Source organism: Onychomys torridus, chromosome 7 (assembly GCF_903995425.1).
Source record: "Onychomys torridus chromosome 7, mOncTor1.1, whole genome shotgun sequence".
Classification (NCBI taxonomy): domain Eukaryota; kingdom Metazoa; phylum Chordata; class Mammalia; order Rodentia; family Cricetidae; genus Onychomys; species Onychomys torridus.
Genome location: NC_050449.1, coordinates 103905502 through 103919472, shown reverse-complemented (window position 1 = coordinate 103919472; position 13971 = coordinate 103905502). Strand labels below are relative to the sequence as shown.

Here is a 13971-nt window from a genome sequence, read left to right as displayed (position 1 = left end):
GAGTTCTCCAGAGACTCACACTGAGGTGTTCCCCCATAAGGATGTGTGTGTAAGCATAGCAGTGAATAGTTCCCAGAGCTCACTGGAGCACCTTCCAACATTTCTTTCATATACCCTTCTTTGCTCAGGTCTGTCAGAGACCCCATGTCCTCCTCTCAGTCACCTGCTGAAGACACAAAGCTTCTGCCCCAGCACCAACACTCTACAGTCCCAACGGAGGAACTGAGATGCTCTGACCTCTGCCCCTGACCCCCCCAGCTCTAATATCACAGCTTCTATGATGTTGCTTATGTCTACCACGGTGGCATATAGTAGACTCTCAATGAATACATGTGAGTGAATGAATGGCTAATGCCTGGCTATTGCTGGTGATTGTCCTGGTAACCTGTTTTTAAAGCTATCACACTAAAAGTAGATTCTGTCAAGAATAAGGGAAGAATGAAGAACATGTAAGAAAAAGTTGCTAAACCATGAAAGGATCTGCCTATCACTGGCTGTGTTATAGGAGGCAGTTAATTGCAGGTTAAAGAAACACAATGCCAGCCTCCAGATGGAGACAGCTCGTGCATCAGGAAGGCCAAGTTTGGCTGTTACTCAAGGCAACATGGGGAATGTAAAATGTTCCTTTTTCCCTGTGAAATGAATACATAATTAATGCTGTGCTCCATCATGAAAAGTAAAAGTCCACTGGTCATGATTTGTATGTGTGTGTGCACATGTGTGCATGTGTGCATGTGTGCCTGTGTGTGTGAGAGAGATCTAGTATCTTCCTTACTCACTCTCCACTTTATTTCCCATTTGTAATTATTATTGTGTGTGTTCACTCACACACACAATAGTGTACATTCATGCTATTGTGTGAGTATGGATACCAGGAAGCATTGTGAAGCTGGCTCTCTCCCTCACTTTTACATGGATTCCAGGGCTCGAACTCAGGTCACCAAGCTCAAGACTATAAAGTACCTCTACCAGACCAGACCAGCCTTTTCACCTGCCCCTTCACCTTATTTTTTGAGACACCATCTCTCACTACAGGAGAGTTCACTGCCTGGCTAGACTAGCTGGCCAGCAAGCCCCAGTGATCCTCCTACCATCTCTCCAGCATGAGACACTGTGTTGTCACACCTGACTTTTTACATGGGTACTGGAGATCTAAACTCATATCCTCATGCGTGGCAAACACTTGACCAACTGAACCTTCTTTCTCTCCACATTCCTAAGAGCATTTAAGAACCCACACACTGTGCCTGTGTCCCAGCCAGTATCCTGGAGTCCAAGGGAGGAAGCCCAGTCTGCTCCTACGCCCACACCCTGCACCCCCCACTCCACCCCTCCCCGCCCACACACACACCTCCACCAACATGCTTCACTGCTTGGTACTGGCTACAAAGTCTAAGAAACTAAACAGAGAGAGGCTGGGCAGACATGATGGTTTTGCTTTGTAACAGACCAAATGGTTTAGAAAACAGGAGTAACCATCATAGATGCCAGGAACACAGGACCCTGGACTGTCTCAGGCACCCAGATTGCCTCCTTCTTGTGAGCGTGGCAACTGTCTTCCTTTTACCATATCATCTCTGGAAAACACCCTCTCCAAGAGCAGGGAAACCCCTTCAGCTGTCCAGTCTGTGCTTAAAAACAATCAAATCATCAAATGTCTAACTTAATAAAGCAATGCTCAGAAAAAGCACAAAATGGCTTCCACAGCCAACACACAGCAAATTTCCACCCACAAACTGGAACTTTCTCTTAAGTCAGATGCTGGGGGCTCTGAAAACCCAGGGCTGCAGGTGAACCCAAATCCCAAAATATAAAGGGAGCTGGTGCTTCTGTTTCCTTTTATTCTTGAAGTAGAAACTATTGTTTTGTCTTCTCAACATGTGCACAGGTTAAGAACATAACTTGGGACACGGTGTCCTTACACTTGCTTTTATGTTAACCAGTCTGGCCTGCCAGGCTCGTCTTAGCATCAGTGCAGAGGCGGCTACCTCTGGCACCATCTGCTGTTACCCAGGCTATGTTATTACTGACAAGTGCCAATTGTCTGCAAGAAACCTTTGATGTGTGGACACAAGTGGGTTTTATACATGTGAGAGATTATGTCTCAAAGAGAAAATGCACGCCGTACCCAAGCCGTTTGTCTTCACAGCATCTCTAACTGTGTACTTGGCTGTGAGAACAGGACCCTGTGAGCCTATGAGTCTCCTTGCTCCCTCTGTCCCTCTATAAACCCACTTCAATTCTAGGACATGCCTATTTATTCATTCTGAGCCACATGGAAAAGCAAATTGGGCTCATGGAAGCATTTTATATGTTTTCCTACTACAAAATGTAAGGTAAAAATACTTAATGACGTACTTTTCTTATGTGTTAATTTCAACATATAAAGGCAAGTTTATACAAACACCAGCTTTCCTACAGAAACTTCAGTAAGTTGGTTTTTTGTTTTTTTTTAAGTCAACTTTTGAAAATTCCTGAGAATAGCTTTAACTAGAAATGTGTTGATCGATGTAAGGACTAGTGTAAAATGACAAGAGGGCTTTGAGGGGGAGGCTTGGTTGGCAAAGTGCTTTCCGCATATGTAGAAGGACCCCAGCGCCCATCTGAAGAGTACAAAGCTGGATGGAGCGGCACCTGCTTGAAACCCTAGCACTGGGGGACAGATAAGGCAGATCCACTGCCATCAGCCCGGCTTAATGGGAATTCCAAGTCAAACATGGTCTCAAAAACAAACTGCTGGGGTTGGGGATTTAGCTCAGTGGTAGAGCACTTGCCCAGCAAGCGCAAGGCTCTGGGTTCGATCCTCAGCTCCAAAAAAAACCAAAAACCAAAAAACAAAAATGCTGAGCTACTGAGGAACAACACTCAAGGTTGTCCTCTGGTATAAACACACACACACACACACACACACACACACACACACACACACACACACACACTGTCAGAGGTATTGGAAGAGTCGTGGGAACTGCAGTCTAGAAGTCAAACCCGCTCTAAACAGCTCCCAGCTCTTCCCCATTGTAACTAGTAGGTTCGAGGCCGTCTAAACACTAGTGTAAGTTTCAGAAGAGAACAAGGAGGGGGTGAAGAGTGAGGCTCATAAAACACAGTGGGGTTTCCTAGACTTTTCCACTCTTCCTGTCCAGTCCTGCAGGAGCACATGCCTGTGGGATCTGCTTCTTGGGATATGTTCCACGAGTGGAAAACGTAGATAAAGGACAAGGGGCCTATCCTCAGGCAGTGTACAGTCTCTTGGGAGGCAGGTGTGCATCTGATGAACAGTCATGTGGGAACAGGGTACATGTGTGTAGATGTGGAAGCCAGAAGTTGGCATCAAGTGTTTTCCTCAATCATTTTCTACCTTGTTTTCTCTTTGAAACATTCTCTCAGTGAAGCTGGGGGTCACTTTCAGCTAAACTGGCTGGCCAGGGGACCCCGGGCTCCTCCTGTGACCACCTCCCAAGAGCCAGGACTGCTGGCATGTGCTCCCATGCACAGCTTCTCACATGGCTGCCAGGGATCCAAACTCAGGTCCCCATACTTGCACCAGCTGAGCTATCTGTTTAGACCAATCACAAGAACCCTCTCTCCAGTTCCAACAGCACTGATTCTGTAGGATACAGACATCTTCAGTGTCTCTCAAGAGTTGACAGATGTTTTGATTTTATAATCATCAATACTGAGAATGCCATTTTGCATAAATACATAGTAAAAAGATGGCAACAATATGTTTGGGGCCATTTCAGAAACTGTTAAAAATTCTGTCCTAATCCTAATCAAAATTCATTGAATTATTCTTTATGAAACTCAAGCCAGAAATTTAAACAACCATTCTCGAAGTCAATCATTCTGAAACATTACAAATATTACCAATTTTATACTTGCAAACTGAAGGATGGCAACATGAAAACATTAAAGGCCTTTAGTAGTCTTTTGTAATTGAACCATTGTGCTTTTATAAGAGCAGAAAATTTTGTATGCATGGAAAAACCACGACAATTCATAAACTGTAATAGTCTTGAAATCAGAGCCAAGGTGTCTTACCCAGGGTTCCACGGGGTCAAAGGGCACGGCAGCACTGCAAAGGCCAAGTGCATGTTTTGGGTTAAGAGGCAAAGCTACGGTGAAATCACACGAGGAAACAGTCGTGAGCACTACCAGAAGCACCTCTGGCTTATTACCTGTTTGCCTTTGTATTAATTTTTGGTTGTGTGTTCAGAAACCCTTCTATTGCCAGATGTTTCTTGACCCCTACATTCAGTTGTACGAGCCTGTGTGGGTTTAAGAATTTGTAGCACGCACTACAGAGATTTGGTCACAATGGTACTTTTTCAGAAATTCAAGCAAACAACATAACTCTAGCCTCCAAATAACTGCCACTTCACACTATAATTTAATATAGAATCAAAGATGATTGCAACCCAAGCAGGCAATCCGGAGTCGTTTTTATTAAATATTGGGACAATGGACCAATGATTTAGAAATGGAGTAAATTTGGATAAATTTCAAAAATAACACCAAGGTGTCTTCTGGAGGAAGGAAAAGTGACAGAGAAAATCATTCATTTTTACTTTACTATTACCCCCACAGTTTAGCAGTGAGAATCAGCCAGCGGTGGGGGTGTAACTCAGCTGGTAGAGGCTTGCCTAGAACATGCAAAGCACCAGGTGTGCTGGCATCTTCCTGTGACACCAGCACTCGGGAAATGGAGGCAGGGCAATCACAAGTCCAAAGTCACCCTTGGCTTTATAGCTGGTTGAAGGCCAGTCTGGGATATATGAAACCATGCCTCAAAAAAAAGTAAAAGAATAGATAAAAAGTAAAAATAAAAAAAAATTAAAAGTGAAAGTGTGGGTCAAGGATCCCCAGAATGCTCCACAGAGGATGGGGAGGTAGAAAGGCACAGGCTTTGGTAGAAGTCCCTTAGAGGGTCCTCCTGGTGTCCAGAGTCGGACAAGCAAATGCCTCCGTTAGTAAATGTCAAGGAGCCAAGGGGTCACCACAGTAGGTTTTTGTGCTAATGAATCCCGGTGTGACTACAAGGCTTCTTCTACATCAGCTCCTCCATCTAAGGAACTCGGTCCCCAGAACCGCAACAGAGCAGAGGAAGTGCCCTGACTTTTGACTGCCTAGCATGGGACATGGCAAACTGTACTCCCACCCACAGTCCACTTACAGTAGCTGCTCACACGAGCCCAAATGAGTGTTGAGTTCTCCCCAAAGCAGAAGTGGGGAAAAGATTTGAATTGATTTGTACTTACTCTGCTAAGAATCTCTGGAAACTGGAGACATGCCTCCCATCCATGGCTGTCCTGCCTGGGGGACATGGACACTCATAACTATCTTTGTCCCCTGGCAATTGAGGATGGTTCTACTGCTCAGGAACTGCCCAGAGCTTCTTGACTGCACTAAGAAAGCTCAGCCATGCCCCTGCAACCAGAGAAAGCCCTCTAACAGGGCCAAGGCAGCTTGCAAAGGACAAGAGGTGGTGTGCTCAGGGACCATGGACAGAGACAATGGCATCAGCTAAGAAGGGGGAACATGTGGGTATCTGGCAAGACCAAAGGTCTCTGCCACACAGAAACTGAACTTCCAGACAGCTCTAGCTGCAGACACGTGAAACCAAAACAACACCCATAAGAAGCTCAACCAGCTTCACCTAAGTCATCCAGGCACAGCCATTCCTAAAATCTCAGTCAACCTTGAGGCCCAAAGATACTCCCTGTAGAGTCCCGCAGAAGCAATGCTTGTGGGATCTTCTCCATTGGAGAGGTTCACATTCACGTGGACGAAGGTCCACATGTCCATGTGTGTAGATGTGGAAGCCAGAGGGTGACATCGGGTGTTTTCCCAGTCGCTTCCCTCCTTCTTTTCTTTTCTTTGTTTTTCCCCAGCTAAACTGGCTGGCCAGGGGGCCCTGGGCTCCTCCTGTGACCATCTCCCCAGAGCCAGGACTGCTGGCATGTGCTCACATGGCTGCCAGGGATCCAAACTCAGGTCCCCATACTGGCAGAGAAAGCATTTTACCAGCTGGGCCACCTCTCTGGCCCAGTCACAAGAACCCTATGGTCAGTTACAACAGCAGCAGAGGAAAGAGGCTCCATGCCTCCCTGGAAAGTCCGAGGCTCTGCTTTGATTCTCCCAAGGCAGGGAGGCTAAAAGGTCAACCCTGATTTAAAAAAAAAAAAAAAAAAAAAAAAAAAGGAGAGAAGTAGCCACTTGGGGATGCTGGCTCATGGTTCTTCTGTCTGTTGGTATGTTAGGTTAATCGTTATACAGAAAGAAAGCAGTGAATAACATTAAAAATATTTCTGGTTTTACTTTTTAAAGTATTATTCTCTCTGTGTGTCTCTCTCTGTCTCTCTCTCCTCTCTCTCTCTCTCTCTCTCTCTCTCTCTCTCTCTCTCTCTCTCTCTGTGTGTGTGTGTGTGTGTGTGTGTGTGTGTGTGTGCACTGACACACACCACAGCACATGTGTGACAGCCAGATGATGACAACTTCCTGGAGTTAGTTCTCTCTTTCCACCGTGTGGATTCCATCAACTGAGCCAAGTTCATAAGATTTGGTGGCAGGTGTTTTTACCCACTGAGCCACCTCACCAGCCCTAAAAATATTCCATACTGAACATTTTGGTTAACATAAGACTTCAGTCTGGAAACCACACACAAGTTTAGTGCATGACATTTTGTCTGTATGTTTCCTGTTCTCTCTCTTCCCTTCCTCAAAGTGCATTTCCTTGTCCCCTAGTTGTGTAGAGATCATTTACCCCCAACCATGTCACTCTTCACAAGAATTTTAAGCATCTCTGCCTTTAGAAACAGAGTGGAAAGTTTACTGGCCTCTTAAAATTTTGTTGAAGCCCTTTAAAGGGAGAAACAAAAAGATGCAGTTCCCTGGTGTTGGCTTAAATCACTGTCCCTACACTACATCCCCCACATGCAGTGGCACTCAGTAGTTCTGATGCCCAGTGACCTTCTGTAACCATAAACCAAGGACAAGCATCTAGATACACTTCCATCATAGCTGTGAACTGAATATGGTCAGGACCTGAACTTGATGGCTGGTGCTTTTTTCGTTAAAATAGAATCTTTGGTTCAGTCTCAGAAGACTCCTTACAGGTCATGAGTGTGATGTGCTGTGTGCCCCGCCCTATGCGCCGTCTGGTGGCTCCATTCTCTCATCAGTCTGAGATCTCCACATTATAATGTTTATTTGTTATTTTTCTTACTAGACAATGAAAATAATATTTAGTGAGTTTGGGGAGAAAGCCCAGTTGGTAAAGTGCTTGTCAAACAAGCATGAGGACCCAAGTTCAATTTTCAGCACCCATGTTAAAAAAAAAAAAAACCTATGAGGGTGGTGTGCACCTGTGATCCCTGAGTTAGGAAAGCATAGGAAGGAGGGTCTGTGGACTGTGCTGGCCAGCCAGCCTAGAAGGCAAGTTCTAGATTCAGTGAGAGAATGATTGAGGAAGACATCTACTGTTGACCTCTGACCTCCACATGCAAGTGCAAACAAGTGCAAACACATTCATAAATACACATACACACAAATAAATAAAAAGTAAACCTAATATTTCCTCTTGGAAGGTAGAAGCACGTGGATCTCTGTGAGTTCAAGGCCAGGCTGCTCTATGTAATGAGCTCCAGGAAAGTCAGAGCTACATAGTTAAATCATATCTCCAAAAATGTATATTTCCTTATGCAAATTGTATTGCTAACTCAAGAATACATGTGAGAAAATATGTATGTGGTAAAACTTGACCAGAACACAGTCATGTAAGTGATTCAACATCATGAAAATAAAAACAAAGTAAGAGCAATTTTTTTTGAGAACCTGTGATCCCCCAGAGTGTGTCAGGCTTTCCCAGGGTGCATTGCGCACTCTAAACTAAGGGAGAAATCAGCTCTGTGGTTTAAGAGACATCACTTTGTCCAGGGTATATGGCATGGGCTTGAAGGGAGCAGGAAGCTCTGGGTGAGGTCAGATGTGATGAGGGCCAGTTAAGGGAAACCACAGCCATCGGTAACTCCAGCATCTGGGGAGCTAATGTCCTCTTCTGGCCGCCAGTACATCGGTCACATGGTACACAGACATACATGCAAGAAGAACACCCACACACAACATAAAAATAATTATTTAATATATAGAGAGGGAGCAGTTCCATGTATGAAGCGACATGAAGTATTTGTCTTTTTTAAGCATTTCTTTCTTTGCTTCTATGTGTGTGTACAAGATCACATATGTGTGAGCTGGTTCTCTCCTTCAGTCGTAAGAGTTCTAGGACTCGGGCTCAGGTTATCCTTCTTGGTGGCAAGTGCCTTCACCCCCTGAGCCCTCAGACCATCACAGTATTCCCCAGTTTAATTTGTTTCTATTTCATTTTTCTTCGTGTTAAATTCATTTATATATATATATATATATATATATATATATATGTATGTATGTATGTATATGTATATGTATGTATATGTATATGTATATGTATGTATATATAAAACCTGTTTTCTTTATCTGTTCATCTGTTGGTGGATATCCTGATTCCATACTCTGATTATTGTGAATAGCACTGTAATAAACACAGGTATCAAATATTTCTACTATGTGCTGATTTTGACTATTGACTTCAGTTTCGTATGCAGGAATGGTATAGCTGGATCATGTGGTTGTTGCATTTTCAGGGTTTTGGGCTTTTTTTTTTTTTAAGACATTTCATGCTAATTTCCACAGAGCCTGGACTAATTTATATCTCCACCTACAGTGTATCAGGGTTCTTCCCCACCCCCATCCTCACCCACATCTGTTATTTGTTTTCTTGAAGATAAACATCCTGACTGGAGTGACCTAGAATCTCAGTGTACCCCCTCCAATTGCCCACCAGCTTTATAAAATGCTTTCACCTGTATGTTATAATTATCTATTTCAATGTCAGATCCTACCAGGTCCACCCTCCACACTGTCATAGGACCAATAACCTGTGTACTCCTGAATCCTCAAGGCCAGAATAAGAAAGACGCTGTATTGGCCATTTAGTCAGGAGGGACTTTCTCAAGAGGGTTTATTCTAGGGCACCTGACAGCAGCTGGATTAGAAACAACAACCACCAAGGACAACATCTTACTTAATAACAGCATCCCTCAGTGGTCTTCAGCTGGCTCCAAGCCAGACCCTTCCAAGAATCCTGAATTTACCCGCTGAGGAATTGGCCCATGTCTCCCATACACTGCTCGGTCCCCAGGAGGATTCAGACTTTCATTCAGAAATGACTACAGACCTTGTATTAAAAGTGTGGTCCCCAAACAAGAAAGGCCTACAAGAATTTAGAAACAGGGAGAGGGGAGGAAAAGAAAAAAAAAAAGGCAGAATCTCAGACTCCAAGACATTCTGAATCCAAATCTCCATTTTTACCTACATCGCCAGATGGTTCAAATGCCCAAAGCTGTTTAAAAGTTTAGTACAGTCGAACAATCTCTCCCACCTAAACATGTCAGTCACTTCAATTGTTTTCAGTTGTAGCATCTGGTAGGCGCTGCACATCAGTCTCCTCAGAACATCTGGAACACACCCACCTTACCAATAAAGGAAACAAGTTCAGAGTGGGTTGGTCACAGGATCATGTGGCCTTGAAGTTTCAGAGCCAGGATTTCCAGGCAGGTCTGAAGGACTCAAGCCCTTACTCCATACCCATACAGACCTGGCACCTCGTAATCTGCAAACTTGTGATAATTTTTTAGGGTAATACAGTCTAGAGACTTCTTGACCCTTCACGCCACCGCTTGACCCCGAATTTATCTCTCTTCTCTCTCTCACTACCTACAGGATGCCTCCACAAACGCCACGGTCCCCAGGAAATGGCCTCTTATCCCCAAGTAAGTACTTTATAAGCTTGCTCAATAACTGTTTGATGAGTTCATGAAAAGATTTCCCCTTTAATCAACAAACAATACTGAGGTAAATGGAATGACTATCATTAAGGAAAGGAAGATGAAGACTCTGGATTCCCAGAGAAGTTCATAGTCTTGCCTGGGGTCTCTGGGAAGCTTCAGACAACTAGAAATGGAAGCTGAAGCCCCTCCCCGGTTCCCAGGACAGATGTCTTCTTCCTCTTCCTCCACCTTCCTAGATTTCTGACCTACACTACCAGGTAGTTCACAGAAACACTCCTTTCATATAACTCCTCCACAGACACTTTAAAAGGGCTCTAACATTGGGTGTGGTGGCACACACCTCTAATCCCAGCACTCTGGAGGTAGAGGCAGGCAGATTTCTGTGAGTTCAAGACCAGCCTGGTCTACAAATTGAGTTCCAGGACACCTAACGATGTTACACAGAGAAAACCTGTATTTAAAAAAAAAAAAAAACAAACAGGGGTGTTCTGCCACCAGACAGGACAAATTCAGATGTTAACAGCAGCCACCTGGGAAAGAAGAAACCTGGAGCATGAGCACACACAGAACCCTGGACACCATCAATCAAAGGCCTCTGAGGAAAGCAGTCCTCTCAGCGAGACCCTGCTGTGGAAAGGGGACCCCCAAGAAGCTCCAAGACCAGGCTGAGAGAAACCAGTCACTCACCCTAGCAAGGCACCACTGTGACTGCAGCCGTGAGACCAAGGGTCATACAGCACGTTCCTTCCCTTTGTTGCATTTAGAAAGACACTAAGGCCTTTATTGACTCAGCTTGTCCAGAGAAAAGCAAAATATTTTCCTGAAACATTAGGGGAAACATAAGAGGGAAATTTCTCTTGAACTGGGAATTGGGAGGATTTCACACACACACACACACACACACACACACACACACACACACAGAGAGAGAGAGAGAGAGAGAGAGAGAGAGAGAGAGAGAGAGAGAGAGAGAGATGAGAACTTGGGACAGCCCAACAACAACTCTCTGGTTTGTTTTTACATCTCTGAGCCCCAAGCCCAAGGGCTGTGCCACTGAGCATTGTGTGTACTGCCAAAGGCACTTTGATGAGGGCCATGGCACTGTGGCTTGCCAGTCCCAGTCTGGGCATCAAGACCTATGGGCCTAAACAGGGCACTCTCCATGAATTTACCCACCCTAGAGGACTCAGGCTGTTCACTGCTGTTTGAACAGAGCAAGGAGGAAATATATTGTCTGAGAAGGCTGTCAGATATGGAGACACATTTGTAATCCCAACACTTAAGAGGTGGAAGCAGAAGGATCATGAGTTCAAGACCAGCCTCAAATAGTTCAAAACCAGCCTAGTTTGTATGATATCATGCCCCCCAAAAGGAAGAAAGGATGGAGAGAGGAGAAGGGGGTGGGGAGAAGTGAAGGAAATGTGTGCTGGTTAGTTTTTATCAAGTTGACCCAAGCCAGGTCATTTGGGAAGAGGGAACCTCAACTGAGAAAATGCCTCCATAAGACTGGCCTAAAGGCAAGTCTGTGAGCATTTTCTTGATTAATGATAGATGTGGGAGGGTCCAGATCACCGTGGGCAGCGCCACCCTTGGGCAAGTCAACCTGGATTGTATAAAAAAGCAAGCGACTAAGCCATGGGCAGCAAACCACCAAGCAGTGGCCTCTGCTTCAGTTTCTGCCTCCAGGTTCCTACCCTGACTTCTCTTCATAGTGGACCGCAGCCTGCAAGCTGAAATCAACCCTTTCCTTCCCAAGGTGCTTTTGGTCATGGTGTTTACCACAGCGAAAGAAAGCTCAGTAGGTCAGGAGGGAAATGACTCCATGTTTTGCGGTTTGGGTTTTTTGTTTGTTTGTTTGTTTGTTTGTTTGTTTGTTTCTTCGTTTTGTTTTGTTGTTGTTCCTGGGAACCAGATACTGAAGAAGAATTCCTATGAGAGTGAGTGAGTGTGTTAGCCTGTTAGCAGTTGTTCATAGGAAAAGAATGGTTGGAGAATGAAGAAGTGAGCTAAGAAACCCAAGCAAGCCACACAAGGCCAGCAAAGAGCCTTGAGGGTCAACCTGATGGAATGCCACAGGAACTTTTGGTAAACAAAGGGCATCATGTCTGACTTGGCATCCTAGTGAAGAGCCTGGGAGCTAGACAATGTTCTCTTGAAGGCCCACCAGTTCCTTGTCAGGGCCTGCCCCAGAGAGATGTGCAATTCTACCAAGTCCTTGCTCTGAGCTTGTATGAGCAAATTAGTGCAAAGTTCCCTCCAACAAAGACAGAGGGGCTTGCCTCTGGGAGCAAAGTACTCAGGGCACCATAAAGGGACCATGCTCAAAGACCTTCTTCAAAGTTAAATGAAGAGAGTTGGAGAGTATAACTCAGAAATCATGTCTGCCTCTCTCTGCTCTTTCTCCTGCGGCCACACTAACAACACTGTTGTATGCCAACATGCTTTGCTGAAGCTGGGCCGTAGACAAACCAGCACTCCAGCTCTGCAGCCCTCCCTGGGCTCTGCTTTCTGCTGCCTGTACCGGGGATAATGTGCACCTGCCTATAGCTCTGGGTACCTCATTTCGTTGTGATCCTTAGCCCAACACCAGCCCAGCAGATCACCCCTGTAAGAAGCAACAGACTCCACTCCACAGCCCAACACACTCATCACTGTCCAGATCTCCCTAATGCCAACATGTGTTATAAGAGCTGTTGACAACGGGACCTAGCTTCCACAGGACAACTACCATCAAGTAGAGGGAAGGAAATGGTCTGGACTCAGGAGTGAGGTGGAAAAATGACTCACTGTCAGGAGCGAACAACCTAATTCCCTCCACAACTTCTCACCCCCATTCCCAGCAGGCAGAGACTCTGGGAAGGTGTCCCCAGACGCCTCTGCCCAGCCCGGGTGCAGCCCTATCCTTTCTACACCACACCTCGCCCCCAGAGCCAGACGTGGAAAGGAGTGAAAACGTGGCTCTATATTTGAAATGAATTGATGGTCCTGTTTCTCCCGCTCTGATTTATCCTGCTACTTCCCAAGGGCTCTGCTGGCTGTGTTTTTTCCTAATCCCGCCTTTGTTCTGTGTCCCTAGCTAGAATCAGCGCTCTGGAGAGCAGGGTTCAAGAAACTATTCCACTACTCTGGGGTGATCCTAGGCCAGGCGGTGGCTCTAGATTCTCAAAACTGATTCTTTCTGGAAAGGATGGAATAAGGGAGGTCCCTAGGTGACTAGTGTCTGGTACATGAAGACAATTAATCAATTACAGCTCCCCGCTCTATGTGCCTTCCTCCTGCAGCCTTGCTATACCGGCCCAGTGTGTTTTTCCAGGAATGGCGCTCTGGCTGCTCAGGCAAGGTAGCAGCTCCAGCCGCTGTCACCCCGTAGCAAGCGAGTTTCCCGTGGTGTAGAGAGAGGGATTGCACAAGTGCACACAGGCGCACAACACACGCACGCATGCACACACGCATGCACAGTGCGGCCCCGTGGGGTCTGCCTCTGTTGCCCATCGCTCCAGAGTGGGGTTCCCACCGACAGTCGCCACGGTCACTTACCCGGGATGGGAGGCGCAGGGCGGCTGGGAGGAGCCGGAGGGGCCGGGGTCGTGGGCGGCGGCGGCGGGCGCAGGGCGGGCGCGGCTGGCATGGCTGGCGGCCTGGCTGCAGGTGGCAGTTCCCTGACGTGGCCCGACGGCGGCCGAGCGGAACGGGAAGGCTCGGGGACTACACACTGCACAGAGCAGCTTGGGTCTCCTCGCTTTGGTTGGCGCAGGCAGCAGCCACAGTACAGACAGTCTCCCCGGCGGCGCAAGCTTGACAACCGCGCGCCGCCGCCCCGCCACCCGCCGGCCCCGCCCCGCCCCGCCCCACCTCGCCCTAGGCCGCCTGGGGGCGGTGGAGTTGGCGGTGAACTTGGGCAGGCAGACACTCCCGGAGAGCTCTCAGAACAGCCAGGACCCTAAGAGACCTCTCTCTCCCATCTCCTTCCCTCAGTCTCCTCCTTCCTCTCCTTCCTTCCCCCTTTCTCTCTGCAAAGCTGTCTGGCCAAGGAACTTGGGGACTGGTTTTGACCTGTTTCTCCTCAGTGCTCTCAGTGATTGAC

General features: G+C 46.5%; 1 protein-coding gene across 1 annotated transcript in view; it reads right to left on the bottom strand.

The window, feature by feature from the left end:
- The window catches only part of Dclk3 (doublecortin like kinase 3), a 53942-nt gene extending 40239 nt beyond the window's left edge, over positions 1-13703 (bottom strand). Inside the window, exon 1 of the mRNA XM_036192998.1 lies at positions 13425-13703. Within this exon, the coding sequence (XP_036048891.1) occupies positions 13425-13515 (91 nt within the window). The 5' untranslated portion in view covers positions 13516-13703. The remainder of the gene's footprint in view (positions 1-13424) is intronic.
- Positions 13704-13971: the final 268 nt, after the last annotated feature.